The following is a 21133-nucleotide window of genomic DNA, read 5'->3' on the forward strand; positions in this document are numbered from 1 at the left end:
CATTCAGTATGATGTTTGCTGTAGGTTTGCCATATATGGCCTTTATTATGTTGAGGTATGATCCCTCTATTCCCACTCTGCTGAGAATTTTTATAAAAAATGGGTGTTGGATTTTGTCGAATACTTTTTCTGTATCAATTGATATGATCATATGATTTTTGTCTTTCAATCTGTTTATGTGATATGTATCACGCTTATTGATTTGCAAATATTGTACTTGCCTTGCAACCCTGGAATAAATCTCTCTTTCTCTTGGTCATGGTGTATGATATTTTTAATACATTGCTGGATCCAATTTGCTAATATTTTTGTTGAGGATTTTAACATCCATGTTCATCAGGGATATTGGCCCATAGTTCTCTTTCTTTGTAGTGTCTTTATCTGGTTTTGAAATTAGGATAATGTTGGCCTCATAAACAGAGCTTGGAAGTGTTTCTTCCTTTTGGAATTTTTGGTATAGTTTGAGCAAGATAGGTGTAAGCTGTTCTTTGAAGGTTTGGTAAAACTCCCCTGTAAAGCCATCCGGACCAGGGCTTTTTTTGCTGAAAATTTTTGATTACTGCTTCTATTTCATCAGTTGTTATTGGCCTATTCAGGTTTTTTGATTCTTCCTGATTCAGTTCTGATAGATTGTATTTTTTTTGGGGGGGAGGATTTTTTTATTTCCTCCACATTGTCCAGTTGGTATATAGTTGTTTATAGTGTTTTCTTGCAATCCTTTGTATTTCTGTGGTATCTGTTGTTACTTCACTGCTTTAGTTTTTGATTTTATTTACTTGGGTCCTCTATCTTGTTTCTTGATGAGTCTGGCTAATGGTTCAACAATCTTGTTTGTGTTTTCAAAGAAACAGCTCTTGGTTTATTTGATTTTTTTTGTATTGTTCTTTTAGTCTCTATGTCATTAATTTCTGCTCTGATCTTTATTATTTCCTTCTTTCTACTTACTCTGGGCTTTTCTTGTTCTCTTTCTAATTCTTTAAGTTGTAGGGTTAAATAGTTCATTTTTAGTTGTTATTATTATTTTTTTTTGAGGTAGGCCTGTAGTGTTATGAACTTCCTTTTGCTGTGTCCCAGAGATTTTGGGTTGTTGTGTGTTCATTTTCATTTGTTTCCAGGAAGTTATTGATTTCTTTCTTGATCTCATTGGTAACCCATTCATTGTTTAATAACATGCTATTTAGCCTCCATGTGTTTGCGTGTTTTTGATTGTTTTTACTGTAGTTGATTTCTAATTTCATTAATTTATTATCTGAGAAGATGCTTGATATTATTTCAATCTTCTTGAACTTGTAGAGAGACTTGTTTTGTATCCTAACATGTGATCTATCTTTGTGAATGATCCATGTATACTTGAGAAGAATGTATATTCTGCAGCTTTGGGGTGAAATGTTCTATAAATGTCAAATAAACCCATCTGATCAAGTGTGTCCTTTAGAGTCACTCTTTCCTTGTTAATTTTTTTGTTTGGAAGTCAGCAGGGTGTTCAAGTTCCCTAATATAACTGTACCAATGTCAATCATTCCCTTATATTCCTCTAGAAGTTATTAAATATATTTAGGTGGTCCTGTATTATGTTCATATATGTGTAACAGGATTATATCCTCTTATTGGATTGACTAGAGGCCTGGTGCATGAAATTCGTGCACAGGTAGGTTCCCTAGGCCTGTCCAGCTATCAGGGCCGATTGAGGCCTTCCTTCCCCTGGCTGCCAGCTGCTGTCTGCCGTCCGGGGCCTTCCTTCCCCGGCTGCTGCGCTGCCCCTGGTGGTCAGCGCACGTCATAGCAAGTGGTTGAACTCCAGGTTGGTCAAATTCCCGAGGGGACAATTTGCATATTAGCCTTTTATTATATAGGATTCCTTTAATATTATGTAATGACCTTTGTTGTCTCTTGTGATGGCCTTCAGTTCTTCATATTTTGTCAGATATGAGTATTGCTATCCCAGCCTTTTTGTCTTTTCCATTTGCATGGATAATTTTTTCCATTTGTTCACTTTCATTCTGTGTGAGTCTTTTGTTCTGAGGTGGGTTTCTTGTATTCAGCATGCAATTGGGTCATGTTTTTCTATCCATTCTGCTACTCTGTGTCTTCTGATAGGAGCATTTAATCCATTTACATTTCAGATTATTGATAGTTACTCTTTTATTGCCTTTTAATTCTGTAAGCCTGTTTCTCCATTTCTTCTTATTATAGCAGTCTCTTTAGCATTTATTGCAGTGCTTATTTAATGGTGACAAAGTGATTTAGTCTTTTTTGTTTGGGAATCTCTATTTCACCATCTATCCTCTCTAATAAAAGAGTAATATGCAAAGTAACCATCACTCTGCTACACAAGCCACGCCCACCAGTGAAGCCACGCCCACCAGCCAATCAGGGAGAGTATGCAAATTAACCCCAGCCAAGATGGCTATCAGAAGGGAGGCTTGGGTTTCCATGGCAACAGAAGAAGCCAAGCTTTCCACACACTCTGGCGGGCCCAGACCTCCACTCAAGGATACAAAGTTTCAATTATAGAAGGTAAACAATTCCAAACAGAAACAGCTGCTAGCCAAGGAGTGAGCAGGAGGCTTGGCTCCGCTCTAGGCTACAAAGTTTCAATTGTAGAAGGTAAATAAATTCCAGATACTAGGGCCTCTGCTTGGGTCACCAGGGGCGTGGCTGGCCTGCAAACCACCACAGGCCCCTCACCCAGGCCGCTCCACGCCCCAAGGGAACCCCACCCTGATCCAGGACACCCTTCAGGCAAACCAGCTGGCCCCCACCTGTGCACCAGGCCCCTATCCTCCTATCTAATAAAAGAGTAATATGCAGATTGACCATCAATCCAATACACAATATGGCTGCCCCCATGTGTCAAAGATCCTGCCCCATGTGGACACAAGATGGCCACCACAAGAAGGCCAGCAGGGGAGGGCAGTTGGGAGGCACCAGGCCTGCAAGGGAGGGCAGTTGGAGGCGATCAACCCTGCAGGGGATGGCAGTTAGGGGTGACCAGGCCAGCAGAGGAGGGAAGTTGGGGAAAACAGGCTGGCAGGGGAGCAGTTAGACATCAATCAGGCTGGCATGGGAGTGGTTAGGGGGTGATCAGGCTGGCAGGCAGAGCGATTTAGGGGCAATCAGGAAGGCAGGCAGGCGAGCAGTTGGGAGCCAGCAGTCCTGGATTGTGAGAGGGATGTCCGACTGCCCATAGGGATCAGGCCTAAATGGGCAGTCAGACATCCCTTGAGGGGCCCCAGATTGGAGAGGGTACAGGCTGGGCTGAGGGACACCCCCCCCTCCGTGCACGAATTTCGTGCACCGGGCCTCTAGTATTGAATGATAGCCTTGCTTCATATAGTAATCTTAGTTTCAGATACTTGCTTTTCATTACCTTGAATACTTCATGCCTTTCTCTTCTGGCATGTAGCGTTTCTGATGAGATATCAACTGACATACATCAACTATCCCTTGCTCGCTCTCTCTCTCTTGTTTGTTTGTTAATCCTCACCCAAGGATATTTTTTTCCATTGATTTTTAGGGAGAGTAGAAGGGAGGGAGTAGGAGAGGGCGAGAGAGAGTGAGAGAGTGAGAGAGAGAGATATCATTGTGAGAGAGACACATTGATTGGTTGCTCCCGCACACGTCCCTACCAAGGTCAGGGATGGAAGCTGCAACCTAGACATATGTCCTTGAGCAGGAATTGGACTCTCTACCCTATGGTGTGTAGGCCAACGCTCTAACCATGGAACCACACTGGCCAGGGCTACATTAATTCTCTTGACAGGAATCCTTAGTGTATAACTTCTTTATTTACAACAATGCCCACTGCATGCTTTGTGATATGTAAACTCTTCTAGTTTTGCCATGGTAACATTTATGGGGCATTCTTCCCCCCCCCCCCCCCATTAATCCTCACCCAAGGATGTTTTTTCCATTGATTTTTAGAGAGAATGGAAGGCAGAGAGGGGAGGAGGGAGAAAGAGACTGAGAGAGAGAGAGAGAGAGAGAGAGAGAGAGAGAGAGAGAGAACAGACAGACATTGATGTGAGAGGGACGCATCGATTGCTTGCCTCCTATACATGCCCCAACTGGGTATTGTACCTGCAACCCATGTACATGTTCTAGACCAGGAATCAAATCGTGACTTTCTGGTGCGTGGGCAAATGCTCAAACAACTGTGCGACACTGGCCAGGGCTGGGGCATTCCTTTTGAACAGTGCCCATTACCTTGATGTGTACAATGTCATCTTTCTTGTAGATTTGCTTGTATGTGGCCAAAGGAACAACTTCCTTATTTTCTTTTTTTTTAAATTTAATCTTTATTGTTCAGATTATTACAATTGTTCCTCTTCCCCCCCCCCCCCATAGCTCCCCTCCACCAGGTTCCTACCCCACCCTCTGCCCTTACCCCCCGCCCACTGTCCTCATCCATAGGTGTATGCTTTTTGTTCAGTCTCTTCCCGCACCCCCCACACCCCTTTCCCCCCGAGAATTGTCAGTCCACTCCCTTTCTATGCCCCTGATTCTATTATATTCACCATTAATGTTGTTCATCGATTTTTTATTCCCTTGGTTTTTAGATTCACTTTTTGTTAGATACGTATTTGTTGTTCATAATTTTTATCTTTATCTTTTTCTTCTTCTTCCTCTTCTTAAAGAATACCCTTCAGCATTTCATATAATTCTGGTTTGGTGGTGATGAACTCCTTTAGCTTTTTCTTATCTGTGAAGCTCTTTATCTTCCCTTCAATTCTGAATGATAGCTTTGCTGGGTAGAGTAATCTTGCTTGTAGTTTCTTGCTATTCATCACTTGGAATATTTTTTGCCATTCCCATCTGTCCTGCGTACATTCTGTTGAGAAATTAGCTGACAATCGTATGGGTGCTCCCTTGTAGGTAACTAACTGATTTTCTCTTGCTGCTTTTAATATTCTCTCTTTGTCTTTTGCTCTTGGCATTTTAATTATGATGTGTCTTGGTGTGGTCCTCTTTGGATTCCTTTTGTTTGGGGTTCTGTGCGCTTCCTGGACTCATAAGTCTATTTCTTTCACCAGGTGGGGGAAGTTTTCTGTCACTATTTCTTCAAATAGATTTTTAGTATCTTGCTCTCTCTCTTCTTCTGGCACCCCCATAATTCAGATGTTGTCCCAGAGGCTTCTTACACTATCTTCAACGTTTTGGATTCTTTTTTCTTTTAGCTTTTCCAGTTGAGTGATTTTTGCTTCTTTGTATTCCAAATCTTTGGCTTGATTCTTGCGATCCTCTAGTCTGCTTTTGGGTCGCTGTATAATATTTTTTATTTCAGTCATTGTATGCTTAATTTCTAGTTGATCCTTTTTCATATCCTCGAGGGTCTTGTTAAGTTTATCGGCCTTTTCTAGGAAATTCTTGAAAAACCTTATAACTCTATATCCAGTCTTTTGCTTTCCTCCATTTCCTTCATTTGTGCCCTGTCTCTTTGTCTCCGCAGGTTAGCTGCTTCCCTGAGTTGATGGAGTGGCTTTGTGTGCTAGGTGTCCTATAGGGCCCAGTGGCTCAGCCCAGTTACCTGAGGTGGACACGCTTGGTGCACCCCTTTGTGGGCTGTGTGTGCAGTCTTGTTGTAGTTAAGCCTTGATTATTGTTGGTATCACTGTTGGGAGTTGACCTCCAGGCCAATTGGCTGTGAGGATCAGCTGTTTCTAGGCTGGGAGAGCTTCTGTGCTCAGCTTGGATGGGGCGGAGTCTCAGGTTGGAGCAGACAGCCTTGGTTTCCCGTCAGCCCTGCCCTAAGAGCCCCCTGGGTCTCAGTGTCCCACGGCAATGGCTGTGCACACCTCTGAGAGAAGGCTACTCTCGAGTTTCGCGTGCTGCCAGACAGTCCAGTTTCTCCCCCAATGAATCTGGTACCCAAAGTCTCACCCGGAGCTGGATTTCAGTGCAGTCGGGAGGTTTTGTTTCCCTCCCGAATGAGAAAACTAGCCGCATGCTTGCTTCCTGCCCTCTTCGCGCTGCGCATAAGCCAGCCGCATACTCAGCTGCCTGCCCTTTCCGCGCGCACGGGTCTCCATACCTCCACAGCTCCTCTGAGACTCAGTGTCCTTTTTTCTTTCCTTCTAGTTGTAGAATTTCCACTCAGCCAGCTTTCCGGTGGTTCTGGATGATGTCCGCTCTGTCTTCCAGTTGCAGTTTTGAAATTGTTGTGCGAGGCAGCAGTATGGGTGTTTACCTATGCCGCCATCTTGGTTTCTCCTCCCTTATTTTCTTAAAGGCCTAGAGAACATATAGTTTGTGCCTCTCCACTTTCCCTTTGTGTTAGTCATTTTGGGGAATTATTGGAAGATGGTAGGGCCAAAAGGAGGGTTGGAATTGGGTGCTTTTTATGGTGGAGAAAGGGAGTATAGTCTAAAAACAAAAAAGTACAAAAAGGAAAACACATTATCTACTTCCAGATCTGTGGTATTTGGGTATGGGCACCATAGGGAGACATGTTCTCAGGAAGGTCAGAGAAGAAGTAAGGATAATAGGAGATTTTGCTGGTGGTATACAGTGAGTGTTTTAGCATTGGAGATACTTGGGAGATGGAGACAGAATAAAACGTGTGTGGAGATTAGCATATGAGATAAAGGGTGGCTTGGGATTCAGAGTCTTCTTATGATAAATGATGTAAATAAGTTTCAACACATAAAGAGATTAATCCTAGAGAATTCAAGGTGGATAGTGGTGATGGGACTGTGAAAATTGGTGGGATTCTGGAGGAATGGGCATTGGTGGGGCATCTTGCAATTGAAGGTTCTAAAGTCCAGGTGGCTGGGCCTTACTTTGTCCCTTATAGCTGCACCACTCGCTCCTTCTCCTCTGCCAGATCCTTAATTTTATCCTGTTCACACTATCTAAATGTGCACTCTCCTTCCTCCACATGGCTTTTATTTTTCTCTTTAACCTTTTGCACTCGGATGTTGAGTGTGACTTGACACAGTTAGCATTAGAATAAAGGAATCGAGAAAAAAGCAAGCGAGTGCAAAGGGTTAATACTTACTACTATTTAATATATTGTATAGTTAATTTTTATGTGTGTATTTTCACCACTAGATTAGACTGACTTATTAACTGCTATATCATCCTAAAACAGTATCTGGTACAGAGTAAGACAATGAATGCTATTAAGAAAAATCAGACATACAGAGGAGGAACAGCGTATGTTCTTTGTGATGTCCCATTTAATTTATTGCATTAGGAAATGGCTATTTTAGAGTAGGATTCATATAGACTAGCTGTCCTTTGGTATGAACCAATGCTATTCTTACTGTTTTTAAAAAATATATATTTTTATTGATTTCAGAGAGGAAGGGAGAGGGAGAGAGATAGAAACATCAGTGACTTTTAATATTTCCTACAAATTTTGTGATATTATACTATGTTAGTACAGTTTTGATAATATATTTAAAATATTTTTTTCTTGCAATATTAATGTTTATTCATGTAATATTATATTTAAAACTAGAGGCCCAGTGCATGATTGAATCATGCACGTGTAGGGTCCCCTACATGCTTTCACTTTCGATCATGGGGGAGCTGGGTGCCTGTCCGCTGGTGCACGCCTCTGGCTCGGCGGAGGCTTCTGAAAGGCCTGGTGCCGGAGCAGACAGGCACCCAGCTCCCTGCTTTTAATGGTCCGCGGCGGGATGTGAGCTCGCTGCCCCAGAGCCACTGGCGACGTGAGCTCAGCGTCATGCCGGCCCAATCGGCTAACCCGGCCACCCCGAGTCCCACCCCCTGCGCCTCCCTCTGGCCCAATCGTGGGTGTAGCGGAGTGATGGTAATTTACATATTACCATTTTATTAGGTAGGATTGTTTTTCTTGAAATATTAATGTTTATTGCATATAACATTATCATATTTAAAATTGTTTTTCTTGGGGGAAAAAAAGAAACATCAATGATGAGAGAGAATCATTGATCAGCTGCCTTCTGCATGCCCCCTGCTTGGGATTGAGCCCACAACCCGGGCATATGCCCTGACTGGGAATCAAACTGACCACCTGTTTTACAGGTTGATGTTCAACCACTGAGCCATACCAACTGGGCTATTTTTATTGTTGAACATTTAATGAACACAAATAATCTTCTAGATATATAAAAGGCTAATACGCAATGTGTCCCCTCAGGAGTTCAACCAGGAGTTCGATCACTCGCTATGACGTGCACTGACCATCAGGGGGCGGCGCAGAATGAAGGAAGGCCCTGGCCGGCAGCCAGTAGGCCCCGATCAGCCCTGATCACCATCCAGGCCTAGGGACCCTACCTGTGCATGAATTTCGTGCACCGGGCCTCTAGTACCTTATAATACTGAATTTATTTTCAATAATTTAACCTTAGTTGTGATTTAATTTAAATTAATTTTAGCAAACACTTATCAAGTTTCTTCTCTCTGCCGGGAATGGATGGTGCTAGGCAGTGGTGAATATACAGATATCTTTAAGGAAATCATGGATGGGTAGATTATGAATACAAAAGCAAAATACAACTAATACAGTAGGTCCTCGGGTTACGTCAGAGATCTGTTCCTACGGTGCAATGTAATGCGATTTTCGCAGTAAGTCGGAACCCACCTACATAAGCACGTACATCACTCACATGGAGCACATACACAGCAGTAATGAAGTGAAACAGTAAAAAAAATTTAAAAGAAAGATAACAATTCCTGACCTTTACTTGTGGTAAAACATAAAATAATAAAAAACATAAAGCACATATGTACATATGTCGAAATGACGGAACTTTTTTTAGAAATAAATGGGAGATGGCGACGTAACCACGAAACGACGTACGTCGAGGCCAACGTAACCTGAGGACTGCCTGTAGTGGGATGAATGCCAAAATAGTAATGACAGAGACCCCTAGGCATACAGATGAGGGACTGCTTAGTGAGTGAGTGGTTAGGATGTAAGGGGCATTAGGAATCCATGCCAGGTAAAGCCATGGGGGATGGTGACTTTTGTCCTGGAATTTGGGAGAGCACGGGTTCCCCAGTTGTGCAAAGAAGCAATGTTGTACTAGGGCCAGAGGCATGAAAGTGCTTAATGTGGGTGTTTATTGAGAGTGGCTTTTTTTCCTTTGGTAATCAAATAACTTAGAAGATGGCTTAGCTCCCATAGTTTTAGGTCACATGACTTGCATTTGTATAAAGTCATCAGAAGGATTAGATGAGAAGGAAACTTCAGTTTTTATCCACTGAACTTGGATATTTAAGACACTTCAAAAAACTTGTAGTTTAATGCCAAATGCTTTGCTGAAGTCTTTTGCATATGAAATATAGAGTATGTTTTTTTTGTGCTGGGTCAAGGTTTGGGTAGAATATCTTTAATACTTTTTGTTGGCTGTCTTCTACAGGTATTGGAAATTAATAGTTTTTCTAGTTTTTACATTATTTAAGTACAGTAGAAAATTGGACTAAAATGTTCCTGATGCCAACTTCTTCAGAGTTGAACAGTAGGCAGAACTTCCTAACCCAGTGGATGACCAATCCTTCTCGGGCTGGAGTCATATTAAATCATGGATTTCCTATTTTGGAAGCAGATGAAGAAAAGCGAACAAATGTGAACATTTCCACCAGCTTTCCTGCTAAAGCCACACATTTTTCAAATAGCTTGAACTTTATAAGTAAGGAAGATTCACTTCATGAAGAACAGAAGTTGGAGTCTAACAGCCCATACAGATTACAGTCAGATAAATCTGAAACACATACAGTCTTTCCTATGCCTAACAAGGGACCACAACCAGCAGCATGTCAGGATGCTCCAGGACCCTGGGAAGATAATAAGACTGACTTTATCTCAGATCTTGCAAGTGAATGCAAAGAAGTGGCTTATAAAGACCCACTTTTTAAAAAGCTTGAACAGGTACACCAGGACTTGGCCTAATATATATTTGTGTTATTGCAGGTTTTGTCTATGATGAAAGTCACCAGTTTCAGGTTCTCTTGTTTCTTCCCCTTTAGTGTGAAATGCTCAAAATACCAAATTTTGCCTTTGTCTAACGTGAAACATTAAAGTATGTTTAATATGTAAGACAAATATAACATTTCAGATAATATCTTCAAGTTTCTATCTCATTTGGTAAAAACTAAATTAGAAATTGTTGATCAAATATTAGGGGAAAATGCTTGATCATAAATGTACTGATTACCTATTCTATTTTAATAATCAAAGGATTTATATGACTTTTTCTGTTTCTTAGTTGAGAGAATCAATATGGTTTTCACCATAAAAAATGGATTTTAGAGTTTTGGTGGCAGATTTAGTTACTTAGGGATCCCTCTTTGAAACTCTTTTTTTTTTTTTTTTAACTCTTTATTAGGAAAGCTATGAAAAGGGAGATGGGAGGGATTAAGATAACGGTAAGGAGTGAAGGTCCATAAAAAATGTAAAGTTAGTTTAATAAGTTAATTTTATGTTTAAAAAGCTGAAAGAGGTGCAGCAGAAGAAACAGGAACAACTGAAGAGGCAGCAGTTGGAACAACTGCAAAGACTCAGGGAAGAGCAAGAGAAGCTGCTCACCATGGTGTCGGGGCAGCACACACTCCCAGGTATGTTTTGCTTACATGGGGTCTCCAATTAGTACAATGAGTGGCCGTTAAACATATTTCGTATTTTGAATTGTTTGACAGGTTATTTCTACTATTCTCTTTCATATGTTGCAAACTCCAGTTTCTTTAGAGGCTGCGAAGATACCTGAAACAGTGGTGATGTAGTATAATTAGGACAAGTGAAAACTGTGCCGTTCTGGAGCATACGTGTCCTTAAAAATATTCACATTTATTTATAAAATAAAATTTTAAAAAAGACCTAGTAGAATAAAAGATTTAGAGCCAAAGTTGGTCTAGGGCTGCTGGTTTACAATAACTGCTCTGTATCATAGAGGTAAATATGTGTAGAAGCCACTCTACTCAGTTAAAGAACCATACCAGAAATATTTTTTTCTATGAATTCTTTTGTTCTATGTTCAATCAGTGAATAGCATGAAGTGCTTATCAGGGGAAAAGTCTGTTGAAATGTGTCTGGAGCAATGGTTTTGAAAGTTTATTGGTCATTCTTCATAGTAACAAAAACATTTTAAATCACGACTCAAAATTTCAAAGAAATTTTATAGATCAGTCTTTATTAGTGAGCCTGGCATGTAGCAATAATATTTTCTATTTTATTTATCTATTCTATGTTAAAAAACACACAAAGCCAGTCCTGATCTGTTGCATCTGATGATAAAATGACTAATGGATTGTGCCCCACAGTTTGAAAACCAGTGGTCTGGAGCAATGTGTGTCTGTTTGGTGCTACCTTTTAAGTGCCATGCTTCACTGATTCAGGACAGTGCCTATTGTGTTCAGAGGTTGCATGGGCATTGAAAATACAAAGAAGAAAAGACATTGGCAAATGAGTGTGCAGGGTGTGACTGGCTGGGACGCGGGAAGTGATGGGAATGGTAGGGATGAGAAGTGTAGCAGATGAAGAGTGGTTTAGTGATTTTGGATGTCACCAATCCAGTGACTGGATTCTTGCTCCCCCTCCCCCAAGATAAAAATCAAGAGAGGAAGCAAAACAGATGCAAAAGAAGGAGTTTACTGAAAACAAACGAGGGAAAGGAGAAAGGGGAGAGCTGGATGCATCAAGGGATCACACACTAATAAAGAATATAGCTCCCTCCCCTGGCCTGTGTTGCTCAATGTTTAGGATGTTGGCCCATGTACTGAAAGATTTTGGGTTTTATTTTTGGTCAAGGGCATGTACCCGGGTTATGGGTTTAATCCCTGGCCCCAATCCAAGAGTGTGTGGGAGGCAACCAATCAATGTGTCTCTCTCACATCAATGTTTCTCCCTCCCTTCCACTCTCTATAAAAATCAATGGAAAAAATATCCTTGGGTGAGGATTAACAACAACAAAAAGAATATGGCTCCCCGAACTGCTCCCAGGGTCTGGCTCATATAGGGCTCGGTTCTTCACCCAGGCACAGAGTAGATTTCTTTGCTTTCCAGGAACCCTTTGCTTCCGCTGGTGGGTATCTAGTGCATGTGCAGAACAGAACTGGTTTGGGAGTGCCTGAAGAGAAACTTTGTGCCGGAATCCAATTCCAGCATGTCATAATTGCAAGAGTTTCATCAAAAGGTTGATGGAACTTGGGGACTCAACAAGGGCTGAGTCACGTATGTAATCACCTGTTGGAATGGCTGAAAGGCATTACCTCCAAACCTGAATAGGATGATTGTTTGCTGCCAGACAGCTCAGGGCATCTTAATCTACATGTTATTGCCTCCTGTTGGTCAAACACCTGAATAGCCATAGGCTATTCCCCAATCTGACAATGCTTCTGTACAAAACCCTTTGAAGTGTATTATCTCAACCTTGCCTTAGGACAATTTGTGTCAATAAAAAGCAAGGGTCCTGAGACAAGGAAGAACTTGGCTTCTTCAGCCAGGCTCCTCTGACCTCCAATGCCTTTCAAAATTGTCTGTTGTTTCTGGACTCTTATTTAATCTACACACAGCCTTTCTCCAGGTTGCTGAACCCTTCTTAATGCTGGAACAAGAACCCCGGCACTTTGAACTTATTTATAAGAGGCTAAAAAAATTTTTTTTAAGAGCATTCCCATCTGTTTAAGGAGGCTCACTCAGCCTGTGTGAATTCTTAAGTAAAACCTTTTTGAAAAAAACTGTGAGTGCATGGTGATGAATAATACAGTGACTGCTGGTGTCCCGAGGTCCTGCTTTTGAGCGAAGCCACCAGGAGTTTCCACTTTGCTTTTGCACCATCAGTGCCTATGTCAGCACAGTGAAACATGCAAATATTGTCTTAATATTTTATAAAAATAGTTTGACCCGCTGCCTGATGCCCCGAAAGAGTCTTGGAGACCTCCAGGGTTTATAGACCATACTTTGAGAATTGCTGCATTGGGATACTGCTCTTTTATCAGTGATATGTTCAGGTTGAAGTGGGATGACCATTAAGAACCAAGAATATTTAAATGGAGAGAGTATTGTTATAAAGGAAGGGAAGTTGAACCTGATATTTAATAAGGATCTACCTGATGTCCAGTTTTATTTGTGGGCTAGGAGTAAGGTAGATAAGTGGCATGGTTCTTTTATGAAACATTTCCCATCCTGTGCTTTCACTCTAAATTTAATTGAGACAACTGGAGAATAGAGGGGCAGTAACAGGATGTCAAGGGGCTGATACAGCAGGCAGGATGGCTAGTATTGTCATCTAACCTCCAAGAGATAAGTACATGGGGAATCTTCTCTCTGTTGATTGGGTTATTTCAAAAGCACAGACTTAAGAAACAAAACAGGAGAAGAAGAATACAGGAAATTTAAACTACAGAAAAGTACAAAACAGAAAAATCACCCATAATTCCTTTCCTGAGGACACCAAAACATCAACGGTAATCAGAAGGGAAGATACTTTTATATGCGTAACACAGAGCATGACCATTAGGGAACAGTTCAGATCATTTGTAACTCTGCATTGAAGCTGTCTAACTGTGTTTGTCATGGGACTGCAGGGCTGAGGACACCAGGAGTGCTTCTCACATTTGGCGCATGAGTGGTGCCTTATAGAGTTGGGCTGTGCGGCAGCTTTGTACACACTGTCTGCACGTGAATCATGGTGTAAACATGTTCTCAATTAAAATGATTTGAGGGTCACTTTGGGCTTTTAAGTTTGTATGGTTTTGTTAAACACATTTTCCTAATGAGGAGGAACAAATACTTTATCACTTTGGAGAAAATTTTGTGGTGGGATCACTGACGGGCAGAAGTGAAAATGTTACAGAGAGACATCAGTTTGTTGATTTTCTTAATTGCAAGGTTTAACTCTGCTGCCTGATGATCAGAGCCAGAAGTACAGTTCTCCAGGAAGTTCAGCCACCATAGAGAAACCCAAACCCTTCTTACCATCATATATCTACCAGAATCAAACCCAAGAAAAAACATACACTTCCAACATTTTGTCCAATGAACAAAACTTCTGTAGAACTACTCATCAAGATTTTGTCTTACCTTCAAAAAGTGGTGCTTCTCCCAATTTGTTTTATGAGGTACAATATCAAGAAACACTTGTGGAAAAAAATGATTTGAAGGAAGAAAACCATAACTATCTTAAAGGTGAGTTACTTATATTTCTCTCTTCACTTAACCAAGAGTGTTACCAAGTTGTCATAAAACAAGAAGAGATCTTACATGCTGCACAGTCACTCAGCCTGAATTAGATGAAGAGTCGGACATAGAATTTGTGACTGTCCAAGAACAATCTCAGTACTCATGCTGACTTCAAAACTTGCCTGGCAGCCTGGGGACTTCCAAAAGGAAGGCAGAAAGTTCTGTTGAACCATTTTTCTTTGAGAGCTTAGAAATAGTTTGAAGTTCATTTAAAATGTATGTGGTGGTGGGGGCACTTGACAGAAGATGTAATATGCAAGAAAAAGGTTGGCGATGGGATTTATTACTCATAAAAAGTCCCCTTTAACCCAGACACTTGGTTTGTCTTCACCATCTACACTAATGAAAGAGTAAGATGCAAATTGACTATACCTTCGTGACGTCCACCAGCCAATCAGGAGTGAGTATGCAAATTAACCCAACAAAGATGGCGGGTTAACCCTTTGCACTCGCTTGCTTTTTTCTCGATTCCTTTTTTCCACTTGGGATTTAATTTTTTAAATACCCCAGATTTTACAAAGCGTGGCAGTAGAATAAAAAACTGGAGTTTCTTTTCATACAAACTTATTTATTTGGATTTTTTTATATTTTAAATTATTGATACATTCAAAGAGTATAAAAAGAGCTGCTACCGATGCTAACCGTATCGAGTCACACTCGACATCCGAGTGCAAAAGGTTAATTTGCATACGCAGGCGCTGAGCCCGGGAGCGAGGCGGGACGCAGGCGTTCCACACTGCCCCAGCTGCTCCGGACCTCTCGGCAGCGTGGGAAGGCAGAAAGGCGGCTCCGGCCGGAGCGAAGGTGGCGCCAGCAGCCAGGGGAAGGAAGGCCTATTCTTGCACGAATCTTCGTGCATCGGGCCTCTAGTTCCTCTACATTACTAGTACCCAGCACATTCTTGCCACAGAACTAGCACTCAAGTGTCTCATGGTCTAAACTCATGGAGCTCTCATGTGATTTCTAATATATTTTTTTCTGGCCTTTTTTTGTTAATCCTCACTAGAGGATATTTTTTCCATTGCTTCTCAAGAGAGAGTGGAAGGAAAGAAGGGAAGGAGAGAGTGAGATGGAAAGGAAGAGGGAGGGAGGGAGGGTAAGAGGAAGGGAGGAAGATAGGAAGAGAGAGAGAAAGAGAAAGAGAGAGGGAGAGAGAGAAACATCAGTGTCAGCGAAGGACATTGATTGGTTGACTCCCACACATGCCCAAACCAGGGGGTGGGGAATGAACCACGAACCCGAAAGCCAGATATGTGCCCTTGACTGGGAATTGAACCCTCGGCCCTTTGATGTGTGGGCCGACACTCTAACAGACACTGAGCAACACTGGCCAGGGCACTAGTCTTTTTTTCTGCTCCCCATGTCACATTTTGTAATTATAGAATATTGTATAATAAATTGTGTTCTTTCCCACTCAACATAGAAAATGCTTATGGTTTATTCTGTAATCTTTATAACCATAATTTTAATTACTTCATCATTATAATAGTTAAGTAAAATATCAGTAGGTAATGTTCTTTGTGAAATACTAAGTTGTTTTCAGTATTTTAAATTTAATTTCCAATTTTCAAGAATATATTCTTTTGAGTTAAGTTATGAAAAATATAAATAATATGACAAGAGGTATCTATGCTTACTGCTTAGTATTGTGCATAATATTTTATTCCTAATTTAGAGTAATTCCTTGATATGGAATTACACAACACAGTACACCCTCTAATCTTTTATTTTGGAAAATTTCAAACACCTAGAAAACTTGAAAGACCACTGCAATGATTACCAGTATACTTACCACCTAGATTTAGCAGTTAATAATTTGCCAATATTTACTTTGTGTTTGTGTGTGTATATAAGTACATTTACTTTGTATTTGTATGTGTATGGATATATGTATATATCCATCTACATCTATATATAGTTTTGCTGAGTCATTTCATTGCAAGTAATATGTAGACATAACATTTCAAATATTTCAGCATGCATGAAGTAAAAATTAGGACAATCTTCTATATTACCATAATACTATTATTATACCCAGGAACATTAACAATAATTTTATAATATTCAAATCTATTTTAGAATTCCCCATATTATCTCAAAATGCCTTTTAAAGGTATTTTTTTTTAAAAAAGTAAAAGCAATGTTTTTATCTTCCTTCTCCCTTCCTCTCTTTCTAAAAATCAATCAAAAAAATATTGTGTTTTAATTAGGGTTTGTAGTTTTTCTTTTTCTTTTTTTAAAAAAATATATTTTTATTGATTTTAGAGAGAGAGGAAGGGAGGAGGAGAGATAAAACATAGATGAGAGAGAAACATCGATTGGCCACTTCCTGCATGGCCCCTACTGGGTATAGAGCCTGCAACTGGGGCATGTGCCCTGACCAGGAATTGAACCGGCAACCTCTTGGTGCATGGGATGACACTCAATCCACTATGCCACACCGGCTAGGCAGGGTTTTGTAGTTTTTCTTTATCATATTAAAGAAATCCTTGAGAGTTCTGAACTCTTTGGCATACCCTACGTTTAACCAATTTTTTTTTCTAAGCTTAGCAACCTGTAAAATTCTCAACTTTTAAGACTTTAATATGCTTTTTCAAAAAAACTGAATTGTTCCTAATTTTTATCTTAGGTGAAGATATTTTACCATGTTGGGAGAAAATGACAAACCAGACAGACGAAGGGAACGCTGTGAACTTAAAAAAATTTGGTGATTCCTCAGAAGTTGTTAATAATGAGGAAAGGTATTACCCACATTAAAAGGAATAAGACATGTGATAATCCTATATAATAAAAGCCTAATATGCTAAGTGTCCGGTCATCTGTTCAACCAATCAAAGCATAATATGCTAATGATATGCTAAGGCCACTCCGCCACTTGCTATGACATATACTGACCAGCAGGGGCAGACAATCGATCGGTCGACCAGTAGCTATGACATGCACTGACCACTTGGGGGCAGACGCTCCGACCCGTAGGTTAGCTTGCTCCTGGTATCTGGCTGATCGGGACTGAGCGAGACAGGCCAGACACACCCTGGAGCCCTTCCGTGGTCCCTCTGCTGGCCAACCTCTCGCATCCCTCCCTGGCCCTGATCGTGCACTGGTGGGGTCCCTCGGCCTGGCCTGCACCCTCTCGCAATCCGGGACCCCTCGGGGGATGTCAGAGAGCCGGTTTCGGCCTGATCCTGCAGGCCAGGCTAAGGGACCCCACTGGTGTATGAATTTGTGCAGTGGGCCTCTAGTTTAATACAATAGCCAGCCATTATTATTAAGCACTTTCTTTTTTTGAAAGATCCATAGTTTTTTTGATTTTGCTTGAAGATGCTTTTACCAGTACATATAAAGTTGAAGATACAACTTATCACATACCGTCAGCAACAGAAAGAGGTTGGGGGATATATCAGTTTCATTGACCGAGCAAAGTTTTCTCATCTAACAAATATCTGGATAAAATTTTCTCTCAAATAGGTAAATCTTATTTTGGAGAAAAGAAAAACACATTAAATATTGGTGTCTCACATTGGTGGCACTTACAAATTAAAATTGTGTAAGTCTTGTTATAGAATTTAAAAACTTTATGACATAAAATACCAATATTGAAGTTGTTTATTATTTTCTTAAATATTTGAAAATCTTTTGATATAAGTTATTGATGGGCAAATTACTGTAAAAATGTTTATCTTTATTTTTATTGATTTTAGAGGACGGGAGAGAGAGAGAGAGAAACATTGATCAGCTGCCTCCCATATGCAACCTGACTGGGGATTGAACCCACAGCCTGGGTGTGTGCCTTGACTGGTGATTGAACCTTCCACATTTTGGTATATGCGACAATGCTCCAACCAACTAACCACACTGGCCAGGGGGAAAATTACTTTTTTTTTGCTAATCCTCATCCAAGGATATTTTTTCCATTGATTTTCAGACAAAGTGGGAGGGAGGGAGGTGGGGAGGAGAGAAACAGTGATGTGAGACACACTGATTGGTTGCCTCCTACACGAACCCCAACTGGGGCTGGGGATTGAACCTGCAACTGAGGTACATGCCCTTGACTGGAATCGAACCCTCAACACTTTGGTTGGCAGGCTGACGCTCTAACCACTGAGCACCGGCCAGGGCACATTGTTAATGATCTTTTAAAATTAACAAATGTGTATATAATGAACTACTTAAAAAAAAATCCTCATCTGAGGATATTTTCTGTTGAGTTTTAGAGAGAGTGGAAGAGAAAGAGAAAGAGAAACATTGATGTGAGAGAAACACATCAGTTGATTGCCTCCTGCACGTGCCCAGATCAAGGCCCGGGCCAAGGAGGAGCCTGCAACCAAGGTGCATGCCCTTGACCAGAATTGAACCTGGAACCCTTCAGTGCACAGGTCAATGCTCTATCCACTGAGCAAAACCGGCTAGGGCTATAATTAACTATTTTTGAAATATATTTTAAAGTTATGTAATGAATATGTTACTTCAAAAGTTAATCTGAAGTCCACAGATGGACTTCAGAAGGGTTATTTTCAAATCATGTAGAGTACTGTATATTTCTGTGTTTTGGGGGACGGAGCTTTCATTAAATTTTTAAAGGGGGAGGTGTTCGATTCAAACGGGATGGATGACAGCGGTGTCGTGGAAGTAGCCTGCAACATTTGCTCGTTGTTGAGATGAGTTTGTCCCTCAATCCTAACCTTTCCTCAGTGATTAACAGGAAAGCCAGTAATGGGTGAAACTTAAGTGGGGAATGGAGTACATCTGCCTGTATCTGTAGATGGCTATATGAAAATACAGCTGGCAAACACAGAATACATAGATGGAGCCTTGTTGGGACACCTGGGTGAAGACCTAATAAAGTGTAAATAATGTCCTTTATATTGGGTGTTGAAGAAGAGGAAGAAGATAGAGAAATGAGAGAATAGCATCTTTTGTGGGGAATTTTAAAAATATATATTTCTAGAAAATAAAATCTTGGTTTTCAACTTGAAAAAAATTTTTTCAAGGAGGGGGTCTGTGACTTTGAAAAAGGTTAGTTAGTGCAATCCAGAGTCTGTATCAGGCACACTAAATGTAAAATATTCACCACGTCATGATTTGCATGTTAAATAACTTTATTTTTATGATTAGGCCTATTAAAGCTGCTATTAGAGAAAGGAAACAGACATTTGAAGACTACTTGGAAGAACAAATTCAGTTGGAAGAACAAGAATTGAAACAGAAACAGCTAAGGGTTAGCATTTGATTAAATTATCTAAGACTAGATATTTGTTTAATTTGCTTTAAATATACCAGAATTAATTAAAATTTTGTTCTTTATTGTAGGAAGCAGAAGGATCATTACTAGTCAAAGAAAAACCAAAACAACCATTCTTAAAACGAGGAGAAGGTTTAGCTAGATTTACTAATGCTAAATCTAAGTTTCAGAAAGGGAAGGACAGTAAACTAGTGACTAGTCAGAGCATTTCAGAGGACCAACCTATGTTTAAAATAGACAGACAACAATTCCAGCGAAAAACTGCTCTTATAAATAAAGAACTGTGTACAGTGAACGCTCCTGTTAAAAAGAACAATAAAGCTAGAACCAACAGTGGTTCTGTCACACTCAGTCAGAAGCCAAAAGTGCTTAATAGTAATAATAGGAAAGGTCTCATTCCATCAGGATTGAAAATACTGGCAGGGGAGAAATGTGATGGGCAATTTAGAGAACAGGTTAAGTTAGAAAAAAAATTAGAATCTAATAATAAAGAAAATGAACCCGAGTGTTCAAAACCTTGTGATATTGGTTGCAAAGTTTGGAATAACACACAAGTTAAAGATAGCCTTCCCCTTTTAACAGGGCTGGTTGGCTGCATGGCTTCTAAGAGTTCAATACGTGAGACCTTGAAAGAGTCAGAATCTTCTCTTGACATTTCTCTTCAGAAAAAGTTAGAGAATTGGGAACGAGAAAAAGAAAAGGAAATTTTGGAATTAGATGAATTTTTGTTTTTAGAGCAAGCAGCTGATGAAATATCATTTTCCAGCAATTCCTCATTTGTATTGAAGATCTTAGAGAGGGACCAACAGATCAGCAAAGATCACCGGCTGTCTTCTACTCCTGTCAAAGCTGTGCAGCAGCAAAAAGTGATGTCACTGGGTCTCGTTAGTCAGTGTTACAAAAATGAGCATCTAGACCATATTGAATGCGAAAATGAGGGTGAGTGTGAGGTTGCACCCAAAGAAATTAATTCAGTGTTTTTACCTGAGGGATTGGGGACATCGTCTTGTAAAGTCAGTAAGAAAGTGTTCCAAATGAGCACTTCTGAAAATCAGGTGAGGTGGAATGCAAGCAATGATGGTGTAATGAACACTGACAGTAGCACAGACTCTGAGGAACAACTGGGCATTATCATAAAACCATCAACTGAGGATAGTGAAAGGGGTTTGAGTAGCAGAGAAGATAGTCCACAAGTCTGTGATGGTAAGGGACCTTTCAGGAACACTGGGACTCAAGAAGAAGATAAAAGGAGAGATGTGGATTTGGATTTGTCTGATAAAGATTATAGTGGTGATGAGTCTATCATAACAGAAAGCTTTAAAAATAAAAGTTCTGGATCCTCAAGAAGACCCTCATCTGTAAGTGTGAGTAAAATTGACTTTGATGATGAAAGAACTTGGACGGATCTTGAAGAGAATTCATTTAAAAATGATGTTATGCTTGGGAATGAAGCCATTTATGGAACTCCCCAGACAATCTACCCTAATAAGAGTGAGATAAGTATAATGGACAAAACAGTAAAAAGGAAAGTTGCACCAGTCAAGCAGGAAGACTTGAGCCAATTCAGCAGAAGCACAAGTCCTCCTCCTCCATCGGATCTGATGATGAAATTCTTCCCTTCTTTGAAACCAAAACCAAAATCAAAGTCAGATTCACACCTGGGAAATGAACCCAAGTTAAACATTCAAGAGCAACCCCCTGGTAAGTCAGAGCATTATAAAATA

The 21133-nt window shown here is 40.4% G+C and overlaps 1 protein-coding gene and 1 pseudogene across 8 annotated transcripts in view; both read left to right on the top strand.

The window, feature by feature from the left end:
* Positions 1 to 21133, top strand: part of CPAP (centrosome assembly and centriole elongation protein) — an 85384-nt gene that overhangs the window by 9682 nt on the left and 54569 nt on the right. For 3 of the 7 annotated variants that reach the window (XM_079773968.1, XM_079773972.1, XM_079773973.1), the window contains exons 2-8: positions 8748 to 8930; positions 9351 to 9859; positions 10422 to 10545; positions 13817 to 14113; positions 16797 to 16908; positions 19283 to 19385; positions 19478 to 21110. In XM_079773968.1, coding sequence (XP_079630094.1) covers positions 9416 to 9859; positions 10422 to 10545; positions 13817 to 14113; positions 16797 to 16908; positions 19283 to 19385; positions 19478 to 21110 — 2713 coding nt within the window. In that variant the 5' untranslated portion in view covers positions 8748 to 8930; positions 9351 to 9415. The remainder of the gene's footprint in view (positions 1 to 8747; positions 8931 to 9350; positions 9860 to 10421; positions 10546 to 13816; positions 14114 to 16796; positions 16909 to 19282; positions 19386 to 19477; positions 21111 to 21133) is intronic. The other 4 variants (XM_079773970.1, XM_079773971.1, XM_079773974.1 and 1 more) reach the window with 4 other exon arrangements.
* Positions 18537 to 19241, top strand: LOC307101233 (small nuclear ribonucleoprotein F-like; annotated as a pseudogene). The gene has a single exon. The product of its transcript is annotated as a small nuclear ribonucleoprotein F-like (transcript).

Source organism: Cnephaeus nilssonii (assembly GCF_951640355.1).
Source record: "Cnephaeus nilssonii genome assembly, chromosome: 6".
Lineage (NCBI taxonomy): Eukaryota > Metazoa > Chordata > Mammalia > Chiroptera > Vespertilionidae > Cnephaeus > Cnephaeus nilssonii.